The 27,628-nt window shown below is 40.3% G+C and overlaps 1 protein-coding gene across 1 annotated transcript in view; it reads right to left on the bottom strand.

Moving 5' to 3' along the window:
- Nucleotides 1–27,628, bottom strand: part of tnfsf10l (TNF superfamily member 10, like) — a 70,654-nt gene that overhangs the window by 26,585 nt on the left and 16,441 nt on the right. Inside the window, exon 2 of the mRNA XM_080888576.1 lies at nt 14,323–14,472. Coding sequence (XP_080744702.1) covers nt 14,323–14,472 — 150 coding nt within the window. The remainder of the gene's footprint in view (nt 1–14,322; nt 14,473–27,628) is intronic.

Genomic DNA, 27,628 nt, shown 5'->3' with positions numbered 1-27,628 from the left:
ATACACACCCCTCGTCCAAAGGCAGCCGGTCACAACGCGCTCCATCCGGAGATGGACCCCAGAAAAGGAGGATGCTCTGAGGGACTGTTATGACACCACAGACTGGGATGTGCTCCTGAGCCCACATGGTGAGGACATAGAGGGGGCGACACACTGTCTTACAGACTACCTCAACTTTTGTGTGGACACGGTCGCCCCTGCTAAGACGGTACGGTGTTATCCTAATAACAAACCGTGGGTAACACAGGAAGTCAAAGCTGTCCTCAACATGAAGAAGAAGGCTTTCAGGAGCAAAGTGAAGGAGGAGATGAAGGCAGCACAGCGGGAGGTGAAACGCTGCCTGAGGGAAGCAAAGGACACCTACAGGAGGAAGGTGGAGCAGAAGTTGGAGAGGAACAATATGAGGGAGGTCTGGAATGGTGTGAAAATCATCACAGGCCACAACACCAAGAAAAGCACAGTGGGGGGGACTGTGGAGAAGGCAAACGAACTCAACAACTTCTTCAACAGGTTTGACCAGCCCACAACCCCCCCACCCTCACCTTCACTACAGAGTCCAATCCCCACTCTCCTACCTCCCTCGCTTCCCCCCCTTCCTGACACCATGACACCCCCCTCCTCCAATCCCTCTCTCAGCAGCAAGACATCTCCCCCCCTCCCCTCTTCCCAAACATCTCCCAGTGTCACAGTGGATCAGGTCAGGAGACAACTGAGGAAGCTTCGCCCCAGAAAGGCAGCAGGCCCAGACAAGGTGTGTCCTAGGATGCTAAAGGCGTGTGCTGCTGAACTTGGGGAGCCGCTACAACGAGTCTTCAACCTCAGTCTGCGACTGGGGAGAGTGCCCGCCCTATGGAAGACATCCTGCATCGTCCCGGTCCCCAAAAAGAACCGGCCCAATGAGCTGAATGACTTCCGACCGGTGGCACTGACGTCACATCTTATGAAGACTCTAGAGCGGCTCTTCCTCAACCTCCTCCGACCACAGGTACAACATGCCCAGGACCCACTACAGTTTGCATACAAGGCGGGTGTCGGAGTGGAGGATGCCATCCTGTACCTCCTACACAGAGCCCACTCACACCTGGATGGGGGAAAAGGCACGGTCAGGATCCTGTTTCTTGACTTTTCCAGTGCCTTTAATACCATCCGGCCCTGTATGCTTCAAGAAAAACTGAACAGGATGGAGGTGGACCCCTGCCTGGTGGCTTGGATCTCCAACTACCTCACCGACAGACCACAGTACGTCAGGCTGAAGGACATCACGTCTGACACAGTGATCAGCAGCACAGGAGCACCACAGGGAACTGTGCTGTCCCCTCTTCTCTTCACCCTGTACACCTCTGACTTCTGCTACAACTCTGAATTATGCCACATTCAGAAGTTTGCAGACGACACAGCCATCATGGGGTGTATCTGGGATGATCAGGAAGAGGAGTACAGAAGTCTGGTGAGGAACTTTGTCGCATGGAGTCACACAAACCACCTGCAACTCAACACCTCAAAGACTAAGGAACTGGTTGTGGACTTCGGGAGGTCTAGAGCAGGTCCACTGCCGGTTCAGATAGAGGGGGAGGAGGTGGAGGTGGTCAACAAGTACAAGTACCTCGGGCTGTGGGTGGACAATAAACTGGACTGGTCATGCAACACAGAGCACCTGTATAAAAAAGCCCAAAGCCGACTGTACTTCCTCAGGAGGCTGAGGTCTTTTAACATCTGCAGGAAGCTCCTGAGGATGTTTTACCAGTCGGTGGTTGCTGGAGTACTTTTCTATGCTGTGGTGTGCTGGGGGAGCAGCACAGCAAAGAAGGACTCATCCAGGCTGGAGAAACTGATCAGGAGGGCTAGCTCTGTGGTCGGCATGAAGCTGGACACTCTGGTGACAGTGGCAGAGAAAAGGACATTAACCTTCCTGCCTTCTTGGGACCTTTTTGTGCCACTGCTATGTGTTAAATGGCTGCCATTTCCACTGTGTTCAGTGGAATATAACCAAACTTGCCACAGGATAGTTTTTACCTGTCAATGTTAATATTCCAGTGTGAATTCCTTAAATCAGCCTAAAATGGCTGAGCAGCAGAAATCCCCACACCCATCACCCTGGGGACCATTTTCTGCCCATTGACTTCCATTATAAACGCTATTTTTCAACCCCAAATTATCATCATATGATTTTATTTTTTCTTCTTTTCTTGGATGTCAATGAAGACTCAGGGCCTTGAAGTTTTAATTTTTAAATTGCAAATAAAATGCAAAAAAAATAATGGCAGGTCAAAATGTATGTTGGTGCCAATCTTTGGTCCATCTAAAGGCCTACTTATAATGACAATCACATATTACTTCAACTGGTTTTTTGTGGAAATATTTAGTTTCGTTTTTTGGTTTTTGGGGCTTATAACACAGGGCGCTCATGTAATAACACTGGGATTTGAAGGGTTAAAACAATGAAAATATAATTAAAACTTTACATGAATATTTCAGGGAGAAGTAGTTTTACAAGGTTGGCTAATTTAAAGTGGAATAAAATATGGATATATGGTCTTTTTATGGCGTGGCTGAGAATGGTCCCTAGGGTGATGGGTGTGAGTTTTTTAAAGGATGGCAGGAGGGTTAAAGAAACTGATGGACATTATGGACAATGCCAGGCATCCTCTGCACACGGCCATTAACAACCAGAAGAGTCTGTTCAGTGACAGGTTGCTTCTCCCAAAGACAAGAACTAACAGACTTAAAAACTCCTTTGTCCCACACGCCATCAGACTGTTTAACTCCTCTCTGGAGGGGAGAGGGAGGGGAAACAGGAGGACAAAGGAGGGAACAACTAAGCTGTAGTGCCTCTTCACCTCACTGTGCAATACCTTTTGTGCAATACTTTTGTAAATAGTCAACGGTGCAATAGACTCAATACTTGAAATGTGCAATTCACTTGTATTTTTATTTTTATTCCTATTTATTCTATTTATCCCCTTCGTATATTTTATTTATATTGTCTCTGTATTTATATATATGTGTGTGTGTATAACTCTGTAACTTCTGTCGGTGCTGTGCTTTTTTGGAAATCGAATTTCCCAGAGGAACCCACCCGAGGGATTAATAAAGTTCTATCTTATCTTATCTTATCTTATCTTATCTTATCTTATCTTATCTTATTCTTAGAAGATAAAATAAAAGTCAGGGTTCTCCTCCAGCAAAATGCAGCCAAATCAGGTGCTTCAGCTTGAGGACAACAAAGGGACCGGAGGACACTAGCAAATACGTCCTTTAACGGTAAACACCAACGTTTTAACACTACACTGTCTTCATCAGAGTCCTAAAGTGAACTGGGACCATTGACTTTAATATTGGCAAAACTTATTTTAAGGACCTTTTCATCATCAAAGCCTTGCCTTGAGAACTCATAATGGTGATGAAATGTTCATGCTTAATAAATTGTGAGTCATGGGTCCGACTCTTTGATGTCTATCAGGGCTTTGTGAATTCATAACATACTGTTTATCGTTAAGTTTGACTCCACTTACTTTCCTTTATGTGTAGAGTATTATTTGAGTGCAATAAAAGAGTTATTTCAGCAAAGATTTTAAACCGTGCATTTATAAACCACAAACATCTTTCAGACACAGGGTTCGCTCAGACTTCAAGTGTCGAAAGAAGACGAGAGCGGCAGAGAATCAAAGACACACTTTTTTCTGTTATTGGTTAATATAATTAAAGATGTTTTGGTGTGGCATAATAAAGCTGTTGAACAAGACCACATTCTTGTCTTAATAGCAGAAGTCACAGTGAATAATTAAGCTTCAAAGAGTAATTTAATACTACATTGCATGGTGCATGAAGGTTAAACCTTTGAAGCCTGCAGCTCGTCTATCCACACCCTAAACACTGATGTCAAAGCAGCTGTTCTGCATCAGCAGCCAAAAGCTAAATATTTGCTGTGACATCACCGCTTTGAGACGGGGGCAGATTTAGAGATATAACATAACAATGCTTTCACAAAGAGAGACCAACGGAGCTTTGTTTCCTAAGGAAACTGAGCTACGATTGCAAATAATACACTGGAGCGTAACGTGTCTACAGGCACAAACTTTCATATTTGTCATCTGAAACAGTTCTGAAATTATTATTAGTATTATTATTATTATTATTATTATTATATAACTATTGAGTAAAAAAAGAATTAAAGAGGCGAGAAATTACTTTTTTTTAAACTTTTTTAAATTTTACTTACTTAGTTTTTTTTTATTTCTTTTATACCAAAACAGGTTCAATGTTCGTCTTAAACTGTACACATTTCATATGGTTAGGTGTGGTTTCACTTTGATGTCATGTGTGCACACTAAACCTTATTTGAAATATCTAAGGTTGGTGTAGTGGTAGTAGTTTACTTACACCCACCCAAAAAGAACAGTTCAAAGAAATCATTAAAACCCTCAAATTATCTCAACATTCATGTCCATGAGGCGTGTGTGGAAAATTCTCACCACAACTTCCTCTTTTTCTTGTTTTCACCACGTATCCAGTATCCATATGCTTCCACCTACTTGACAGTGATGGGTTCCCAGATGGGCGTTCATCTGACCTCAGCATGCTGTAAGCTCAGCAGGTAGCCTACTATTGCCAATTGGGTTAATCAAATAAAGTGAATGAACAACATCCTTTTCTTAGGGCAGGGATAGCTCAGTAGGTAAAGTGGTCGCCCCATGATCGGAAGGTCGGCGGTTCGAATCCACTTAACGGCTACCCTGAGGTACCCCTGAGCAAGGTACCGTCCCTACACACTGCTCCCCGGGCGCCTGCTTAGTGGGCTGCCCACTGCTTCACTGAGTGAATGGGTCAAATGCAGAGAAAAACAAGTAATTTCCCCATGGGGATCAATAAAGTATCCATTATTATTATTATTATTATTAACGCCTCACATGCTGTTGATGCTTTATGTGGCATAACCATTCCATTCTCTCCCTCATCCTTTGAGAAATTCTTGTCTATTTTCTAACACATTGAACCGTTTTTCACATTAGGCTCTGCCTGCTCCTTTAACTGGGTGTTCCTGGCACCCATTTATATGCTATAACCTCTAAAACCTGGCTAAACTTTGTGTAAGCGCTGATATCTGCAGGTGAACATGCTGGCAAAAGATAAGATTTTTAGTTAGAGGAGTACTGGCCAGTGCTTGGCTTATGGTTGTGTGTTGATATACTCCGTGTGGAAAGCAAAAATATGAAACTTTTTTTTTTAAGTGCAAGAACACTGGCCATTGTCCAATCAGGATTCAGTTCTTTATTGGCTTTTTAAAATTTATGTGCAAAACCTTAAATAACGTCCAGCAGAGGAAGTCTTAAACTGGGATCCCCTCACCACACTGGAATCCCTGATATATTAGCTGTTGACCTCAGACATGTAATCAGCATACTAACTGATCGGTTCCCATTTTCCTGGATTACTGTAGGTCTCAATGTCTTAAACATGAAGAAAATGCTGGAACATTAAACTAAACCTTGGTTAGAATTTATCCAGACCAAGACAACTTTTTTTCATGTCAGACGACCGTTTGGCTATTTGTCCCAAACTGTGCTCCAGGGAAGGTTTCAGCATCTGTCATTTTGGTCTGGAGAAAATCTATGTTTCTTGATACTCAAGCCTAGTTATATTTTGTGAACTTTGGTAACCATCAGATATTTGGTAACATTTCATTAAAGCGAAGCTGTTCAACGGTCACAAAGGTGGATCTGAGGAACATAAGTAAATGGGATTTCTAATGTAGTCTCCTCTTTTTGTTAACTTTTCACACATTGCTTGCATACAATGGCCAAGATGCAAAGCTAATAACAGAAGAATCTGAAGGTCATTAAATGTCTCTATGGGCGCTTTCCATCATCCCAGTTGTAAAGTTAGGGGTTTCAGATTTTCACTTTTTCTGAGACTCCCTCCATGTTGGCCAAAGATAAAGCAGCAGGTTTAGATAATAAGGTTAATGCTCCTTTATGTGGACTTTGAGATGACAGAAAGGAAATGTAAAAACGTCTTCCTTTCCATGACAATAAGCAGCCCTGTCTCCTGATAACACCACATGAAAGCTCATGTTAAATAGAAGCTGAGGTCATATGAGGATAGCTATGATAATGTTTCGCTACAGGTCAGAAAAGTCTTAGTAAATCTGCAGCTCTACAGCTGGGTGTGGATTGACTCACTCGCCCTAAATTGAAAGGTAAATCCTTTTCCTTTGCTCTGAACAGTCAAGACGAGTTGGTTTTGACCCTTTGACCTATAGCAGAGCGAGCAACAAAAATTCCCCCTCAAACAAAATGAACTTCTCCTCAATCCCTGTATTCATCTTTCCAGTTTCATTCACTCAGTTTTCAGAAGTTAGCAAAATAAGACAAGAAGCCAGTCTGCAAGTCAATGAAGATAAAGATAGAGTAGTGCTGAGACCATGCAGAGGTCTAATATAGTTTCCTGCTGTGTTTTGAGTTCAAACCAACCCAGTCCCTGAGCGTCATCAATCACTGCAAACTCTGAGCTGTGAACTGATGCGCGGATATCGGCAAGGTTGTTTTATGCCATGAACCATCTGGTCTCTTATTTAGATGCATACACCGGTAAGCACAGTGCAATAAAAGTGTTAGACAGATATACTAGAGTCAACTAAATAATTTTATCTAGAGTGAAGTTTAACTTGGTCCCCTTTCCTCGCCTCCACACAATGTGTATGTTATTAAAACCGCGCTGTGAGACGTTTTATTGATTCTGGGTCAGCTTCTCTCTCTCCTCTTTCATCTGCAGAGCCCCTACGTGTTTCCTGTTTGCATCTACATCTCTTCTCCCTCTCTTCTCTCTTTACTTTTTACTGCAGCTGAAGTACACATGAGGCTTCAACTGTATGAAATAGGAAAATCCATCTTCAAAAGTATTTTTGTGCAAATGTTTTTTTTCCTCCTACGGTACATTGAAAAAATAAAATCAAGCAGACCTGACACATTTAAATGTGGTATTAATAACAGAAAGAAACATGTTTGTTGCTACACATGAAGATGTCTCATTTAGCAGTTATCACTATTTGTTTTCATGGAATCCAACTGCTTCAGTTTTCGCTGTTTCAACGTAATTACGAAATAATTTTATTTTTTACAATCTACACTCATGGATGAATACACAACACATGTTTATCTGCAGTTGGAGATAGATAGACAGTTTTAAAATTAGCTTCATGTACAATAACTCTTCTCCATAACGATAAGAAGTAATCAGTGTGATTTTTTAAAATAATTGTGATATACGCTACTGCCAAAAAGTAAACGGTATACAGACTGGTACTTATATAGAACCTTTCTACGCTACCTGAGCACTCAAAGTACTTTCTACAACATGACACATTCGCCCAAGCACTTCATCTACACTTACGCGCTTTTTTAACAACTTGGGGTATGCAGACTAGCATAGCCAAAGATTTAACCACCGACCTTCCAATTAGTAGATTGGAAGATTGTTCTCTATGGCTACACCTGTCCTTCATAAAGTATATAATACTGCAACGTGTACTCACGGTCTAAGTGTTGATATACATTATACAAAGCTATGGCGGTGTCACTGTTTGCAAGCAACACAACCAGTGCGGCAACCGCAATGGACCCATGAGATTGTAATCAATGAAATGTCTTTTTGAAGAGTTGTGGTAGACAAGTGATTACAGCAACCAGTAAAGTAAATATCCTTCACATTTAGTGCATATGATGAGCCGTGCTCAAATTTACTTATGTTTCTCTTATGTTTCGTTGGTAGAGTTACATTTTTTATGGTGTTGTCTGAAATTAGTTTGCTTTTTAGTTTCCATTTATTCCATGTTCATCGCTTCCACTTCCATTCCAATTTGAAAGTGCCAAGAAGAGTGTTGACTAAGATGGATTAGGAACACCGCAGGCAGGTTTTAAGTGTCTGCAAGTTGAAATGAACCAAGAGAAGAGGTCTAAATGGTCATGAGATTTAATGGCAGTCAGAAGCGAAAAATGTCTGATCTCATGGTGTGCTTTTTATTTCTTTTCTCTCCTGCCTGTTTTCCGTTCTTCTTCAGCCTCTCATCTATATTTTTCCCCTTCTCCATTTGTTTCTGCCTGGTTGGGTTTGTTGATGGCTTCTCGTTTTTCTTACCGGTTTCTATTTGTTACATCATCACCGCATCACTCATGCACAGTTTGTAGGAATGTGCATTTGGTCCATGCGCTCCATGGATGAGGAATCTCCATGTGGAGCCAACGCATTTTATAAGATAAACGACAAGCCAGATCTGCTTTAATGCTACTTTTTTTTTTTTATCGTCGCCTCTTTATTAGTTTTACATTCTTTCCTCTCAAGCTCATTCTTAATACTTTGTCCTTCTCACACTCTCTACTCATCAGTCTGTTTTTTCTTTTCTAACCAAAATGTCACGGCCAAGCCCAAGCCTATCCAACACACATAGTTCATCAGTGAATCCCATCCAAGCATCTGTTTTGGACTTGTTGGATTGTCGGTTTCGTGCCAAATCTAAGAGGCACAGAGCCATTGCGTGTGCTTGAGAGAGAGTTTGTGAAGAAAGAAGTGAATTCTCAAAATTATTAGTGAAAGGTTAGATAGCTTTTTTGCTTTCATGTGGATAACTAGAGATCTTTTTTTTTTTTTACGTTGGACTTGTCAAATATCTCTTTAATAATCTTTATCCAAGATTAACCATGTCCTCTTGCCATGTGCGTTTGTTTGTTAAATTATGCACTTAAATGGACATCACCCACTAACGCATTTTCACGCAAGCACAGTAATAAAAGTCAACAAAATGTCAACATGTCGCAAAAGAGTGCAGCACCAAATGGTTTTAAGTGGCTGCAGTGAGGATCCGCGATAAGCTCCTCACTTCCAGCACCTGTTAGCTGCAAACAGCTGGTGTGCCTTACAGACACCAACAACATGCCTTATAAGTGGCTGTGGTCAGACGTGACCTATTTTTGTCATATAGAATTGTGCTTGTTGTTTGGCAGTGACTTTTTGCTTTATTCCACTTACACAAAGACCTGCTGTGGTCATCAGTTGAAGGAGGAGAAGGAGGAATAAACGTCTCAATGTTAGTCAGTTCAGTGAAGCAGACTGTGTGAATCGCAAAGGCTTAGCAAATCACTAGTTTAGCATGGGAAACTGACTCTGAGACTAACGGAAGAGCTCTCAGCCTCTTAATGTACTGACAGTCAGGTGATAAGTGGGTATATTTTGCCCTGTGCTACACAGATCACGACGTTCCCATCAGAGCTCTTGGCTTAACCCTGCTGTCATCTTAAACTGTCTGGCATGATGGGGTGGACGCTTGTTTTTCTGAGTCAACTGTGTTGTGATTCCTGTGAAAGCTACTGATTAGCTTTAGTTTGTCTCAAGGACACAGTCTGATTGTTATATGACATTCTCGCTGTTGTAAAGCTGTCATAATTGAGAATGTATAACTGCTTTCCAGCTTCTCCATTCATCTGTTAAAAAAATGGCAACAAAACTTTGGAGTTTCATCTCTGGTTCTCCGGTCACTTCACTGGAACATTTTATAAGAAAAGGGATGGCGCCTCCTTGGTCTGCCAGCTTGATTTAACCACCATCTTGGCTTTTTCGCGTACCAGTTCCACTCTTTAAAAAGTCAATCTAGTGACGCGAGCTGAAGAAGAACAGAACGTGTTGAGTTTCAAAACCAGCTCGAAGGAATCAGTAAAAGTGGACAGGCTTCCAATGGCTTACAAATGAACCGAAGGAAAATTCCGGGGGGGTTTCAATTAGCACGATAGTACGTGTGTCTGCATGTGTGAGCATTTGTAGGGAAGTAATGAGATGTAAACATGTTTAAGTGTTTGTCACCAGCGATTGCCCGCCTGCATTTTCTCTGTTATCCACTTATGCATTGGAGAAAAACTAGACATTCCTGTTCCCGTCCACTGAGGACCACAGGGGCATGGAGCAGCACTCTCTGATTGTTTCATACAAGTAGAGCAGAGAGAGAGGAGGGGGTGAAGAGGTTAAAAAAAAAAAGGTAGAATGTAAGCCAGACACAAAAAGAGATTTTGAGTGGGGGCAACAGGAACTAAGGGGGCTGAAGATATACTGCTGTGAGCGTCCAGACATTCAGACTGAGGGGAAAAGTCCTGTTGGCAATGTCTGCAAGAGGAGGACTTATATCAGTGGAGTGGGTTAGTGGGTTTATGAATGACTGTGTGTGTGTGTGTGTGTGTGTGTGTGTGTGTGTGTGTGTGTGTGTGTGTGTGTGTGAGAGCAGTGGTGGGATTCTCGAAGGGCTCTCTGGAGTCACTGGTATGTTGAAGCTGATTCAACATATGCACTGAGACGAGTGTGACGTTAATGTGTGTCAGCTGCAATTTGTTTACCTACAGCAGGGATGTTGTGTGGGTAATTGTATTGCGGGCTTACATTGGTGGTCTACATTGCTTATGCGGTGGCCAAGTTTGGACCTCTGAGCCCCAAGGAAACCACATGCCAGTCGACCACATCGACTGGCATGTGGGAAAACTACTGGACAAATACTGTGCAGCCCCCCCCCCCTCTTGTGTCAAAAAAACAGATCATATTCATTGGGGTATAAACATATGACATTCCGGTGTGTCCTGGGGCATCCAATGCCAGAAGGTTAACAGCAGCTACTTTGGGCCCTGTGGTTTGAGGGTTTCGATCTTTGGCTTGTTTTGGCACAACTCAGGATGGGGTCTGGGTAGTTTGTAGCAGGGTCAGTGCATCAGATCGCAGCAGGATGCATTGTACTGTGGCTTGAGACCAGTGCCATCGGGGAGTTCACTTGAAATGTCACAGTGTACTAGGTCTCCACCAATATTTAGGTGGGTGGTGTATGTCAAAGTAACATCTACATAGCTGTCAGTATGCAAGGTTTCCCATCTGGTCAATGTTTTTCATTTCACCCTTCAGTAGTTTTAATGCTTTAGTGTAGAAAAAAAAGCATGATTCATGACACGTGTGAGGTTTTTCACAAACTAGCACATGTGAATGCAGCAGTATTTTCTGGCATGTCACGTTAGTCTGTCGTTAGGTCGTTGTTAGGCAAAACAATGACGTCATATCATATTAAGCATAATTCAATATTTTGTAAATAGAATTCATATGTTGTGAATATAAATGACAAGTTACTGCCATGAAACGAAATGATACTAAGCTTTTCCATGGTCTTTTAGGTGCATAAGCAAAGAAATTGTTAACTTTAGCCTGTTGGTTGCTAGGAAACATGATGCTGTCTTAATATCTGATAAAGATAAGAACCCTTAGGGGCCTAAAATGAACTTGTGTGCCAGCTTTGGTTGCTCAACTCTTGATCATGTAGGAGAAGCTTGCAGGCAATCAAACTGAGAGTTTTTTTCATCGTTAAAATATAAAACTACAATTGTATAATCACTTCTAATAAGTCAATGTCAAGGAAGACCACATTTTAAAATCTGAATATGGTTGAAAGAGATGAAGACTTCCCACAAAGTTTTATCAGTTCTATAAACAAACCCTCTAGTGCCTGAGCTGTGGGTCCAGGAAAAGAAAAAAAACAACACACCTTTCTTCAATCTGCAAACAAAAGAACATCATTTTACAACTTCGAAATGATGACCAGAGAATGCAAGCTTTGCACAAAATCCATCAGGCATCGCACAAAATCCACAATTTTTTCAGTAACACAAGAATTTGTAACAACCCTGCATGAAGAATCTTGCCTGCAAGTCACTGCCCACATTTGTTTGACTGGCCCAAGTGCTTTAAGAGAGCAGTTTTACAGATTACAATGATAAAGGCCAAACAGGTTTAAACCAAACATTTGGCAGGCAAACACATGCAAAAAAAAAAACACATTTGCAAATCAAGCTTTTCAAATCAAGCTTGTGTTGACAAGTACAGAATTGCGTAAGATAGAGGTTACATATGGTAACGTCTAGCAAAACAGCGGTGTTAGATTATAAATGGATTAAGGCTCCAGTGGCACACCTGATGCAGTCAATTATTGACTGGTGTTGTGATGACTGCATGACTCTATAAACACCTGACAGTCTGTTGGGTCAAAGGTTCATCTCTACTAATACTATCAATAAACTTGCCACAGAATCAAAGAAAATAAGCCAAACTATAAAAAAAAACATGCAGGGATTCTGACTGTTGAGCACAAACTTAGAAAAATTAGGTGTTTTACTTACAGCGCTCTCATTTCTAGTACTAATAATGATTCCCTTTCACTTAATCCATCATAAACATCTGGGTTTCCAAGACATTTATATGACTGATATGGTATTCTTTCTTTATTTTTTTGTTGAAAGGGTACACTTGACCACAAAGCCAAGACCATGAAGTAAAATTGAAAGAATGGCAAAACATCCTGCCATTTTCAGTAATAGAGAGTACAATGAACAACCAATGAGTTCCAATTAAACCATGAAAAAAGTTTAGAGTCGGAAAGCTTTCACAAGAGCCACACATACGATTGGTTTATTTAAATAATCTGTTCTGGATACAGCTATTAGGCCATTGAAACTTGTCACTCAGTAAAAGCCATTTAGCCATTTACTACACATACTGTATATTAGTGGACTGCTGTCAGATGCTGTGGGACATTGTGTATATTTCAGACAAAAACCTTGGATGGTATCTTTACAAACTGTCCATTCCTCTTAATTCAACTCACATGTCCTATACACATATATAGTTATCTGATGATTGAGTGATTCTCCCTTGGAGCTGAAGTTTTTTTTCTATTATAATGACAAATACACCCAATTACTTCCAGCCAGAGTTCCAGTTCTGCATCAGTCACTGCAGATGTTTCTAAATTCACTGTAACTGTGCAGATTCCTTCATGCTGAAACCAGGCTCCATCTGGTCTTTAACCCAGGGTCAGCGGAGTTGTCTGGGCTCACATCATTAGTGGCAACATTAAAAACTTTTAGTTGAGGGCTTTAAAAATTCAAATCTGGATTTCATCAGTTAACTTAATGGGATATAAAGATAATCATTCAGAAAAGTACTGGATGAGTATTAGCTGGTAAAGATGCATTTAATGTACCATCCAGTCTACAAAAAGTATATTTGCAATATTTTTTCTTGAATGAGCAATACTACATTCTAACTTTTGTTCGTTGTTGGGGTTTTTTATACAAAGTACCAGACATACACAATAGCCATTGACTAAATTAGCATTCTTGAAATCAATTTTATAACATGTTAAGTGTATCTCAAACCTTCTACTTCTGTACTTGCCCTTCTTAAGCACATGAGTGCATATTCAAAAAGATATCTAGTCTTATATTAAGCACATTAAGAGTGTGCACGTCATGTTGGTGATGTCATCACAATGATGTTTGCTAGTTAGCTAAGTTAATGCTAACTGGCTAGCATTCAAGAGTATATATATTTTTTAAATATGAACTTTTAACATATTGTGGCATTACTTGGGTTCATGCAGTTTTCATTGCAGTCTTTACCGTCTGTACTCTGTACCACAATAACAGCTGTTGACAACAGAAAGGTTTCTGCAACAGTTTGTTTATTGCTTCTGGTCTTAGCTAGTGTTTGCTAACACCAGTGACTGGAACTTTATTTGAAGTGGATCTAACACTGTCAGACTTGGGCAATTAGCCAATTAACTCTCATTTGATATTAGAATTTAATCAAACTCTTTATTAAAGAAAAACTCAGATGATGTACATACAAAGGCACAAATCTTACGTGGTCAGATATGGTTTGAAAAAGCTATTTGTGATAGCTTCCAGTAGTTTTTGTTATATATATATTTAGGTGTTTGAAGTGACAATCAGATTTCCAGTTTCTTTCAGAATTCTTGTGAATCTGGAATTTTCTATTAGAAGTTTATTGGGTTGCAGAGGGTTAATGTAAAATAACTAGTGTTGTGTTTGTTCAGGTGTTTGACAAATTGCAATTGTGAGATACACGCAGTAGTTAGGTTGAGTCACTGTCAAACATTGCACTTATCATTCAATCTTTTTTGATTTAAGACAACACTACTCTGCCAAAATACATGCTACATAGCTAAGTATTGCACACAGTGCACTTTTTGGATTTGTATTAATGGAAGAATGCAAACTGAGGCAGTTTTACGTCAGTGTGTGTGAAGCTATTATTTCAAGATAATATCGGCACTGGAAAACTAATAGACCTACAATGTTGAAGGCTGTATTAAAACTAAAAACAATGCCCTAATACGAGAGGCAATTAAATCTTTTAAATCAATTTATTAAACATGTTTTGCTTAATAATATTGTTATTCATTTGGTTGATGCATGGTAAATGTAATGTTCCTTTCCTTCCATCTCTTACCTTGGAGATGTAAGCTTTGATGCCTTCGGCCAGTTTGATGCAGGGTTCGCCAAAGAGCTGGGCTAGCTGATCTGGGATGTCCTGGTCCTTATCCAGAGCATTTAGTAAACTCAGGCATTTTAACTCCTCTGTCACTCCCTGGCTACGCACCTATAGGACAAACATGAGACAAAAACAGAGAAAGTTAAACGACTGTTAAATGACAGTAATTCTTGATGCAAATTGATCCTCATGAGATGCGGAACCCAAAGATCCAGCGTATCATATAATATTTGTCAGTAGCTAGAAGACAATCGTTATCACAACTGTTTCCACAATAACTATCCCAAAATCAAGTCTTATTAATCATTTCTGATCGCTTACATGGGTCCATAAACATCCTTAAATTGATTTATTCTTTCCCTTTACTCTTGATATTTATGCACGTCAGTTAGTCATACTCTTGTGTATCATCACTCTGTCAGCATTTTCAGAGCATCAGCTCATGTGCTGTCAGTTTCCTTGAGCACGTGTTTCTAATTTCTGCTATTTTTTTCTGCAACATTATCTTGAGGCACCAAACCTTTCTGCAGGTTTTCAAGGATGGAAATAACTGATATAAGCAGGTTTAAGTAAATAAAAGTCAATCAGAAGCAATAACAACTAGGATAAAATAATAATTTGAGGATTATTTTAGAATTTGTGCATTTTTTTAAGTGTTTGGGGGGGAAATGGCATTCGTCTCGGATTGATTTGTAGGCTGAGACCAAACGTAACGAGAATATTTTGGCACAGGTGCACCACTGAAATGCAGGTACTTATGCAACAACACTTAGTAAAGGGTTTTTCCTAGTGTGAACATTTCTTACCATGTGTGCAGACATACACACATATGGAGTCTAATAAGAGACAATTGAATCAACAATTCCTCAGTGGGCAGAGGGGAAATTGTTTGTTTTGCTACGCCTCCTGTTTGGCAGCGACTTCCATCCCAAATAAGAAATGTTTTCATGTAATTTTAGGCAGCATGGGTCAAATAAAACATCTTTGGGAACCAGATTGTCTACGGTGCTCTAGCTTTGGAGTTATGCACACAGATGTGTAAGTGTGTGTATCCGTGTGTGGATATCTTTCAGGGAGGTTGTCGGCATCACGATCTGAAAGCCCTGTTAATGACTCTGTAACAAGCACTGATGAGGAGAGAGATTACAGTCCTGCCCTCCTTCAACCCTCCTCTGTATTTTTATTAATTTTTTTCTGCTTGACCTCCATTTTCTAATGAAACCCCTTTTCTTCCTCTGTGTTCTTTTCCATCCCCTGCCTTTTCTTTTCCCACACCAGCTCATGCTGATGCAAACGTCTGTCTCCCTTTCCTGCGACTGTGTGGGCAATTTAATTCAAACCAAGTGAGAAGGACAGAACCCTTACGGGAAAGACCACCGGGGCCACATCTCAACATTGCTGCCCAGCCCTGACAAAAGATGACTCACGTCTCTAATGACTTCACTTCTATTCAAGGACAAATCCCAATGAGTCTAATTAGACACACATGTCAGCGGTTCCAGTTGGTACACATTCCAGTTACAAGTCTATGTCTAGTTTGAGGTCAACTTTGAGAGGCTCTTATTATCCATTACAGTCAAATTTACAAAATGTGCAAAGCTGACAAAAAGGTTTTCTTGACCTATCTGACCTTTGCATGACCCAAAAACCTGTGTTTCATATAAGACGGTGTCAGTAGCAACACAAGCATGAACCCGACAGCTTTTTGGGAGAAGGACAAGAAGACAAAATATCTAATGGAAAGTTGAGTCTTCACTGGATACATTACTGTTAGGGAGAGCATTTGCAACTTGACTGTTTCTCCTGTAAAAAACAAGTCGACATCTGAAGTTATCACATAGATCTACAAGGTTTTTATTTAAGTTGTAGCTCTACAGAACAAACTCTTTCAAAGTAGCCACATTTTGTCTAATTCAGCATTTTAAGATTAACTGTACAGCTTTTTATTTATATATTATACTATATGAAACTGAGCAGCCTCAAGTAGGTGCTTGTGGCTCGCAGGAATTAATTTTATATGCTGGCCCTGTTATTTGAGAGCTGTACTAGTATATATATGAGGCAGAAAATAAGGAAATGCATAAAAGGTCTTCTTAAAATAGCTACCAAAAAAGTCCCACGTATTCCTTGTTTAAACCTGCAGAGGGTAAAAATGTGCAAATCCTTTAACTTAATGGCATTTAATGGTATTCTCTGCATGTGATGAGGTTAAACTTAATCGCACACAAAATTACATACCGCTGAGTTAATTAGAGTACACGCTCATTTTAAGCGTTTTGTGAAACTTTAAGGGTCATTTGTGACTGTTGGCGTCACTCTTGAAGACTTGGCTCAAAAACGTCTTTCTTTGAGAAGTGATTTAAACTCACTCATCTATCTACTCTCTATTGTTTTTCACCATTGCGATGAGAGAAAAGGAAGCACAGCAGGTCATTTTAGATCATCCGAATACAAGCAGGATACATCCCAACAAAAACTGCTGACAGTGGAGTATGGGCAGAGACACCCCGTGCATTGCGAGGAGTGATGACAGCAGAAGTGATAGGGAGTTTCACACATGCATGAGTGGATCTGAGCTCACTCAGCACACGAAACAGAATGAAAGTGAGTTGCGTTTCTTTCTGGCGCCTTTGCCAAAACACACTCCCTGCTTTGGTGGATCTGGTTGAAGGATTTAATTGCTATTAAGGAGTTCCTTTGTATATAAAAATAAAAGATTTTACAGACCATGCTTTGCAAGTGTGTTTGCACGCAAGCATGTGTGTCCATTAAGTTTTGACAGGGCCGGTAGGGAGTGTTTGATCTATTATGGGAAACAGTCTTGTCCATGTTAGTGAAGAGATAAAGCCCATGCACATCAGTGCACAGAGCTAAAAACAGGATTAGAAGTAATCTTTCTGCTCCATTAGTGGATGGAAACGAGGCCAGAGGCCAAACTGAGCTTCCACAGAAACATTATCACAAAGTTAATGCACTTATTTGTTTCTGAATTTAAACTAATAGTAAGTTAAGTGTGAAAAAAACATCCTACGTCCTCTCAGTGGAGAAATGATGACATCATCACTAATTAGGACTAAACCTTTGAATATTTAAAAAGAAACAAATTGTAATTTGCAGTAAACTAACTGAATGTGAAATAACCTAAAGGTATTTAAATTGCACTTACAACTTACCATCAATTTACCACTGTGAATATATTTACGTACCTCCAATTATGATTGTATATGCTTTTCTTAATTTGTGATCATTTTCTTCTGATTCTATGTCAATTGGCATTGGGTAATTGACCCAGAATTGGGAAACTGGAAAAAGATGGATTGATGGATGGTTTTCGGTTGTACACATACAATGAAATTGCAGGACAATATGAACCATCCACTGAAGGTTTGACTACCTCAGCTGGAATTCTGTTATGTATAAATAATAAATACCTCTCCACAGACAAATCTCTGCAGTCAGAAAAAAAAGAAAATTGTTAACAAAATTTTAGCCACTTAGATCTAAGGGACCTTACAGAAGTCATGGAAATGCAAGCTATGATACTTTGTTTAGGGTACTTTAATTTCCCCAGTGTACAGGAAAAAACAACCTGTCCGACCTGACTGATACCTACACGTTCAGTAGGTGATGCAGATGTGTGGAATAAAACCTTTGAAACATTGGCTAATGTTGGCTGTCTCTACAAAATTGTTCAGACACATTAGTGAAGACCAACCTGACCAATAGTGGATTGACCAGCTAGCAAACCAACATTGCTGATTTTTGCCCAATGCTGTGCAATATGACTAAAAGATCATTGTTTGAACAAACAACCCATTGACTTCCAGTCCCAACTGAGAGATGGGTTGGAGGAACAAATTTTGTCACATTTATTTAGAGTCTTCGTGCTGTAGCTCTCATGATTACAATGCAAAAGCTGGCTGGTGTCTGGCTTCAGCTGGGAGCCAGCACCACCACAGAGCCAAGCACAGCCTTTCTTGCTTTCCATGTTTGGTTCCCCTGGAGGATCTTTCCATAAATACTTAATCTAATTGTCTGATCTGTCCGTGTAAACCAAATTCTTCCGATCTGTTGGTTGGCAGTTTGTCTTTCATTTACTCATTTTGAAACCATAATATTAAAACGAACTCTTCATTTAAGCGATTGCATCGGTCATTTCCAGAACTCAAAATCCTTTTAAAGCTGTTGGAAAAGCAAAGAAAATGTGAGTGTGTTTTTTTTCCTGTAGGCCAGTGTGGACATGCAGGCCTCTAGAGATGGAGGAATCAGCCCCTACATCATTACCATGCCCTGAGAACATCCATCTGGAACGGCTCCACAGGTTTTTAAGCATGAGCATTATGAAGAGGTCCCTCCCCTCATCCATCCTGACTTCTCCACTGACAGCAGTTTGTCAGCCAGTTCCTGAATCCTCTTTGCCAAAACCCCTCAATTGCAAAACTGCCTTTATTAGCTATCATTTCAGGAATAAGTTACACCCCTGTGATTCGACAAGAACAAATCAATAAGCTGGTGAGAGGACAGAATTACTTCTTTACAATTTGCAGAAATATCTTCTGACAAAGACTTAATTACTTTTAATTCTTAAACAATGGTCTAAAGAGGGTTTCTAATCTTATTGATAGCATGTAATCTGCTTTGCAGTTTTGCTGTTATTATTTTATGAACGCACACTTTAATTTTCTCTGAAGCCATATGATATATTTTACACAAACAGTCTTAAATTCTGGTCTTGCTGCACTTATCCCCTGAGCAAAGTATTTTCTCAGTGTATTGACATCAATCATTTATCCTTCCCTTGGCTCCTAAGCAATGAGTCCATCGGGCCCCCTCCGCAGCCCAATCCAAACCAACAAAAGCTAAAAGCATTTGCAACATGCAAAAATCTTTTGTAACTCTCAACTGTGTTGTTAAACTTGCTCAAATATAACTGTATAATGTTGGCTAGCTTGTCAAAAGAAAAGAAAAATAGATATGAGAGTCTGTAGATGTTGTTTTCCTTGGAAAGACCCCTGACAGTTGTTGCATCGCGACATATCCATTTTTTTTCTCCGCAAAACATTTGAAAACTGCGATGAAGATTAATTTTAATATATTTGGATCATAAAAAATATATTTTGTTAATCCAGGTTACATGGTGATGTAATGCACCCTCAGGCAGCCTTGCTAAGAGGACTAAGAGATGAAACATCTGGCTAAACTCTTTGGCAGAAGTTTGTAGAAAAACAGAAAAATGGGTTCATTATCATTGTCTTTCCAAAACGTACTTGCAGTGCGTTGGACCCTGTGCTTCTATTGTGATTACAGTTTGGCAGCTAAAGTTAGAAAACAATTACTCTGACGACTAAAACAAACCAGCTTTAACTGTTGTTATCAGACACAACATGAACTGTGGTTTCCAGTGTCACACACTTAGTACATCAAAACCATATCAAAACTGACTTTGACGATTTTAATGGAGCAATTAAAAAATCATTTTCCTGTGCGCAAATGGTCAGATGGAGTCTTTTTTTCTGAGTGTGTGTGTGTGTTGTAACTGCTGCTTGTTTTTGTGATAAAATGGCAAGGCTGGTGATTTTTTTGAATTGTTAGGTAGTTTAGTCGAGGACATTGGGCAAAAAATAATCTACCATCAATTAAGTTGAATATACTGGAATTTTCAGTACTCTGCAAAACTTCTGAGCCACCCATCATTTCTTCATATGTCGCTTCCACAGTTTTAAAGAGAGCAATAATTCTCCAGCTCCATTTTCAGTCATTTTAATTTAGGTACAACCATGAGTGTATACAGCCATCTGTAAAACATGGTGGTGGCCGTGTCATGGTTTGAGGCTACATGTGGTGTTAGAGACCTTGTCTAAATTTATGGAACTGTGAATGCCAAAAAGTACCATCAGATTTTAATCCAACTTGCAATACCATCTGGAAGCTTTGGATTGGCAGCAGCCTAATTTTTCAGCACGACAGCGATCCCAAACACACTCCTACACAAACCGACGTGGATAGAAAAACACACAATGAAACACTATCAGTCATGAATTAGCCTCCCCAGAGCCCAGACCTCAACATTATTAAACCAGTGTGGGATCATCTAAAGGCAGACAACATCCAAAGAACAACTCTGAATGTCTTTTAGAAAGCCTGGAGAACTATTCCTGAAGACTACTTAAAGAAATTACAAGATATGTTGACTAAGAGAGTTCAGGCTGTGTTAAATAATAAAGGTAGTCATGCCAAATACTGACTTTGAAGGTTGTTGGAATTATACAAGCTCTGTTTGTGTCCTATATACTGTATTACCAAGTAATAAATCACTGCATGTATTTCCCATTTTCCAACCAAAATATAAAGAAGTGAGGGGTGGCTCAAGACTTTGGGACAGTTCTATGTATGTATGATCAGTTTAGAATTATGAGTCAAGCGAAGATTAATTGTCCTTGTGAGTCAAACACAAAGACACAGAAACACAGACTTTTTGCTCTGCTAAATATTGCACCACCAGATAATGCTCGTTCTGGTCCTGTTGACAAATTTTTGAAATGCACGACTTGTCGTACATAGACACCACTTCAGGACCCTTTAAAACCCTCCATTCTGTCCCTCAGGCCTGTGGTTGTAGTATAGAGAATATATTGGAGTATATTTTAAACCTCAGTAGATGCCCTGGGATGAGTGCACAATCCAAAATTAAAATTAGATGGCATAGTAATCATTGCTCGCATCTCATATCTAAGACTGGTAACTCAGTAGAAATGTATACTGTACTGACAACTGTATTGACATGGTGCAACTACACTTTTCCCTTTAAAATGTAATAAAGCACAAGTTATGTAACGACTCTGTAGCTTGACTAATATCTCTGCACACCAACATCCAAATCATATTTTTTTCTTGCCAGTTTTGTGGTACAGCAGCAGACTGCTTAAAAACAAAGACAGGAAAAAAGAAAACATTTCTCAGCCTGTCAAAAAGTTATTTTACTGCTGAACCTGAACTTGAATAATTGATGGCGAACTACTGTTCTCCAGACACAAGAGCTAAACTGGGATACACTCCCCATTGGTCTGCCTTTGGAACTGATCCTCGCTGCAACGAGTGGAAAATCACACACACAAACACATGCATTTATGAGTGATCTATGCGCTTTTTAAGCGTGCTTAGCCAAAAGACATGTGGTCTCTCATGGCTGTCCATACTCAATTAGATGCCTGGGCTTCAGAGAGAGGCTGACAGAGCTCCTGTGATCCTGATGCCGGCTCTCTCAGGAAGTAGCAAACAATGCTTCACTGTTTCCTCCCCTGTGTGAGAGTTTTTGTGTGTGTGCATGTACATCTGTGTGTGTGTGCATATGTGCAGTTGAGTGAATGTGTGTCTATGTGCATGACCGTTTGTGTGTATGCTTGGCCCTCGGTGGGACACCAAAGCCTGAAAAGAATATCTCAGAGGGCCACTTGGAAACCAAGCTACAATTTTGTGTTTCACTGTGTATGTGTGTGTCTGGGAGTTCTTTGGCAGTCCACAACTCTCATTTTAGGGGATTAGGAAGAGGAGAAGGCAACCACGTAACTCAAATCCAGCAGGCCAGAGGTCTCGATCCAAGAGTGTGTGTGTCTGTGTGTGTGCATTGCAAGATGAACGGCTAACGTAGAGGAAGACAGAGAGCAGGGTGAAATAACCGCTGAGGCCTCACTCACAGTGGCACTGCACATAAATCACTTCATCCAAAAACAGCGGCAGGGAGACACACGAGTGCGGGAGTCAAATAAAACATACTGAGTGTGCAACACGGTGGAACGAGCTTCATCATGTTTAGTTACACCCCAGCCCGTGGCTGTGGGAGGGAAGAGTCTAGTTTTTAGGGAGCAATCTACATGGTATCACTACAAATTACCATCAAATCGATCCGTGTCTTTAGGCAGAAGGAGAATCAGTAGCAACAGTACACAAGAAGGTAGTAACTTGGAAAAAAAAAGCCTTTCACTGGTTCATTAAACTGTATGTCAAATTTGAAGACCATTCGTGAATGCCTCTGAAGGAAATGCTCTGAAGCAGAAGTGAACCAAGGCTCCTACAGTAACCTTCGGGGTATGGTTGCTTGCCTCAACAGGTGAGGTATAGAGGCAGAGCCCGTCCTGCTCATCCAGTATTAGCAATCTGCTGATGTATCGATATAGATACATAAAAACATTAAAAAGTAAAGAAAATATGGAAAATGCCCTTTAGCCATTTTATGGGTGCTGATGTTACACAGTTTGTCCACTGTTGGCAACACGTGTTACAACATGTAACACGACCATGCTTTTAAAAAATAAACTTGGTTTAGTCTTACAAGTCATGGCCATTATAAATGCCAAGACTGATATATTGGTGAATAGCTAGTTTCAGCTGATATATCGGTGGGGCTCTAATTGACAATGCTTCCATCAATCATTTTCTTGCCACTCACAAAAATGCCTAAACAATCATTTCACATTAGATAAAAGAAAATATTCTTTTTTTTAATCATATAAGATGCCAGAGGGAAAGTTTTGAGTGAAACTGTGCATTCGGTTATTATTTAACTGACGCACGTTCAAAATGTTTGAACAGTAAATTTATCAACTTTAAAAATCTCTTTTATGTCACTTCACAGTGTAGCCTGTATCCTGTTTTGGCAGTATTAAGATACACTATGATTTCGTCTTGCTGAATAGCTAACTATACAAAAAGCCGTTTCCACAGCTAGGATGAACCTCAAGAAAGAAAGAGCTTATCACAGCTGTGAAATCTGTTTCTACCTCATCCAAACTGTTTCTAGCAACTGCAACCACAGCTGTTTGGTAAACTGGAAGTAATGGATATGTCACTTTCCACTGTTTGGTTTATGCAAAGGAAAATGAAATAAGCCGCCTCCTTGAATACAAACAGCTAAACAAAAACACCATACCACACTGAAACAATAAAGTTCAATGAAACAGCAGGTCAGTCACGCACACGAAAATCAATAACATGAGAAACTAAGGGATATCTGTAAATGCTGCAAAAAACAGGCAACATGTTTTAGCTTTAATAGCTTTTACATACTTCAGACCTATGATTAGCACGTATGTTTCTGGAGGTTGTGACACCTTCAGAAAAGTACACGTTTAACTAATTTAGAGAAAGTCTATACAGTCATAAACACTGGAGTATTGTAGGCGTTGTGGTGATTTATTACTTCGGCACTTAAGCAACACCCAGCTCACTGTAAAGATGAGCCTTTGGCAAGAGAGTCTGACTCTTCATCCACTACTCACTTTCCTTTGTTAAGTAAAAGGCCCAGAGCAATCGTTAAAAGCTGCAGTGAATGTAGTCATGTGTTTGCATCGGTGTACAAGCTTCTGGTTATTTGTGCATGGGTGGGAAAGAGCAGTTTTATATTTAACAGATAGGTTTGAGACGGTTTTCAGTCTAAAGGCATGCGTGTCTGCAGGTTTATTAGCACACTGTGTGCAAGCTTCACTATCTGCTGTATCTGGCAGGCAGCCAGGGTGGTGCTGACACTGATTTATTCGACAGCGTTGTCCGTTACACGTTTAATGGCCGGCCATTTTTTCAGCAATCCATCACGTTAAACACCAGGATCTTTTTGCTAAGGAGCTCTTGATTGCCAATAAGGCACAAATGGTATTTACGAGGGAAAATAAAAATATAGGCTGCTTTCATTGTAAATAGTGAAGTAAACTGCGAGTTTCTACCTCACTCCAATGTGCGGGCCAAGTTTTTGTCTGGAGAGAAAAGGCCGACACTCCCCCACATGAGGCCTGCCAGATTGCAGCACAAAATACAAAACAGCTTCCAGGGGAGTATTTTGAAAACTCGAGCCAAAGACACAATCATTAGAGCACCGGGGAGCAGAAATCACCATTTTTAACATGGGTTCATGCAACCACATGAGTCCCAGCCGGGCCTCACATGCCAACATCAGTTTGCTTCAGGAGAGTAACCAACCCGGGAAAGTCTTGGAGAAATGCCGACATTTTTAAAGAAGATAAACTGAAAAAAGTGTGCATCAACATGCAACTACATTTGCAATCATCATTTAAAATTCTGACTATTGGTGGCATAAGATTTATTTCCAACCAATCCAAATTACAACAACATCTTAAACACTCTAAAACATTATAGAAAGAAACCCAACGACACAGCAATCCACTATGAGTAACGGTTTGGCAACGATCGATGGAGTAAACAGGAAAAAGAAAAACCTCAGGCTGAACTAACTTCAGGGAAGGCAGCTATCTTCTTTCGTCCTTCAGGTCCCACTGTGACCAAAAGAACTTGATTCACTGTTTATCAGAAAACATGAGGAAGTGCCAGTTCTGGCATGGAAGTGATTAAAAACCACGAAAACCAATCCTCGACTTGTAAACTCTACATCCTCTTCCCCATCTCGGTGACTCGCTTGTTTTGCAGTGACATGCCAGTCATTATTTGGGAGTCAGTGTTTGGTCTTTGCAAATTTCCCCCAGACAGCAGCAGCAGGTGCCTTAAAATGTAAAGATGAGCGGACTCTGTCAAGGTTGAGACCATATTTTTCAAAACAATTTTTTTGATGACATGAATAAACAGAAGAAGAGTTCAAATAACAAGATCGCCACTCATGCCCTGTGATAAGGAAATATTGCCATTTCACACCGCATTTTCGGTGCCATTTAGCTGACCCCGTCGCCCTAGTGCAGCACTGAAAGCGCTTTCATTATGAGCCGCAAATACTATGTAAAAGCCATTATCGGTTTAACGGATCACACGGCTTTGCCTAAATTTCTTCTGCATTAAATTTCAATCACGCTGTTGCCATAATCTTCCCCAATTTAGAACAACCTTTGCTTCACCGTGACGTCTCTCTGACTCTGATCTTTCTGAAGTTCGATTTCTGCTTATTTGCCTTTAATGAGTGTGTATTTAGCCGCTAGCTCCTACACAAAAAGCTCCACTGATTGCAGCCAAAAGGGCAATTTTATAAATTAATCAGGGAGGTCCTGAAAAATCTTGATTTTTAATCACAATCAAAGAACAAGTCAGGCTCTGTGAGAATAATAGTGAGCCTTCAAAGACAAGTTAAGAGTACACAGATCCATGTGACATGAGTATAACAGAGTCCTGGATGGTTTTGTCTAAAAAAAATGTCACAAAAAGCTATGAAAAGTTATTGAATCTTGTGGCAGAGTTACTATGTGAACTGAAATATCATGATTGCTGTTGGGTATTGGGTAAAAATGCCAAAAAACAAATTGTCGAATCGTCAAATATTCAGGCACAGTGCTACTTATTCAGAAAGGAACTTCGGACAATGTCACTCAGGTTACATCAGTGTCCGAAATCTGCTCCAGATGTGTTCTCACTACTGGAAACACTTGTTTGTCTGCTCTGTCACTGAATTCACACAGTGACCTTTTCTTTTCTTACGTGGGACTTCACACAGATTTTGTACTAGGAAGCTGGTTGGTTAAAGACTGTGTTATGTCCAGTTAAACTGGTTCTCACATACATCAAGTAATGTCAAGAACATTTCAGGGCTACATTGCATGTGTATAATTGCTTCAGAAGATGTTACTACAGGTGGTGCAGTGCTTTGCAATGCACAGCACAGTCATTGCCTCACAGCAAGACTATTCTGGGTTCACGGGTGGCTGTGTTTTGCCAGTGCACCCTGTAGCCGTGCAGTTTCTCCAGGTTCCCTTTGAATTTGACCATGAGAAGCATGTGGTTTTCTCTCTGTCTATATGTACCCCGCTGGCGCCCAGGACAGACTCCAGCTGCCCACAGTTTCTCCAGAATAAAAGCAGGTATAGCGCGGATGGATATATCGCTACATTCAAACAATGAGTGTTTTATTGCAGAGTTTCCTGGTGAGAAAAGATACTCAGCCGCAGCCAGATCCACTCAGGAACTAGATCATTTCCTCCAAATCAAGACAAATTGAAGGTAACCATGTGCGAACATGATTTTAACAAAAGACAGCACACATGTTCAGAGAAACTTCACCTAATCTGATTCGATAAATATTCAAGAGATGACTTGCACCAATAAAAGCCCATAAATACACAATTGAACAAGCTCGTCTCCCACTGTTAAGTCAAAGGTTACTCTTTGAGCTTTAAATCACAAAGAGTCTGGATTTTATACATGCTTGGAAGATGTCAATAAGGCTATAGCTGCTTCTTTCTTAATTCTATCCAGAAGACGGGCTGCTTCTGCTTGCAGGCATTAATGACATCAGGCGCAGGCAGTTACTTCCTTCTGTTCTTATTGGTTTCCCGTATGTGCGTTTGGATGACTTATCTGTTCTGTTTATCTAGCAAGTATGTTTTTTGAGGCCTTTGACATATTTATTGATCATTAGTTTACCTGCCGGCTACAATACAAATGTATGCATGCATCTCTGTGCATTCGGGCGTATGCATTCATGCACGCCTTTCCCTGCCAATATGCGTGACAGTGTACGCAACCCCCATCGAGAACGCAGAACGCCACTCCCAGCTTTAGCGTGTGGAACTATGACCTTTCTTTGTCAGCTTTGCTGTTTTGGAGTACCTCCAGTTTAAATAAAGTTTAAAGACATACAAAAGCAGGGCGGACCTGCATGCTGTTCTTCTGGCTGTGTCCCCTTTTTCTTTTTTAACTTCCTTGTTAGTAAAACAATTGAGAATATTGCTGTTTAACTAAAAAAAGAAAGAAAGAGCTGTTAAGATTAGTTGTGATAAGGACACAGGGCCTATTGTAATGCAAGGCTATGGTTATGCGAGCTGCGTTATCTAAGTTGGTTTTGCTGCTTGATTTGGTTACAAGGGTTAAGTTTCTGTTTCTTCATCATCTTTCCGAGAAGAAAGAAAGGGAAAAAGACATTGTGACAAAAGCGAAGCCGAGGAAGAGAAGAGATCAGGACTTTCTGGTTCAGGCACCTGTGCACAAATGACAACAGAAACACTTACAGTAAATGTGTTAATTATGCCTGATATGAAAGTCGAGTCGAGTCTCAGCGAAAGCAAAAAAATGTTTATTCTGATCAGCATGGAGATTCTCGCAAAGGATTTGGTGCATTTCAGCACATGCTAGAAAATGGTGTATACAAGACAAGTTAGCACCTGTGCTATTTAAACCTAATTTAAACCGGATACTTCACAATTTAAGTCCTGTCAGTAAATTACAGAAATAAAAATACTTTTAAAATCCATTTAATAGCGCATAAAGCACTTAATGCTCCGGCCCCTTGGCATATGTCCATCTAACTCACTATTTAAAA

The sequence above is a fragment of the Rhamphochromis sp. 'chilingali' genome (genome assembly GCF_963969265.1).
Source record: "Rhamphochromis sp. 'chilingali' genome assembly, chromosome: 1".
Classification (NCBI taxonomy): domain Eukaryota; kingdom Metazoa; phylum Chordata; class Actinopteri; order Cichliformes; family Cichlidae; genus Rhamphochromis; species Rhamphochromis sp. 'chilingali'.
This window is presented reverse-complemented; position numbering and strand designations above follow the sequence as displayed.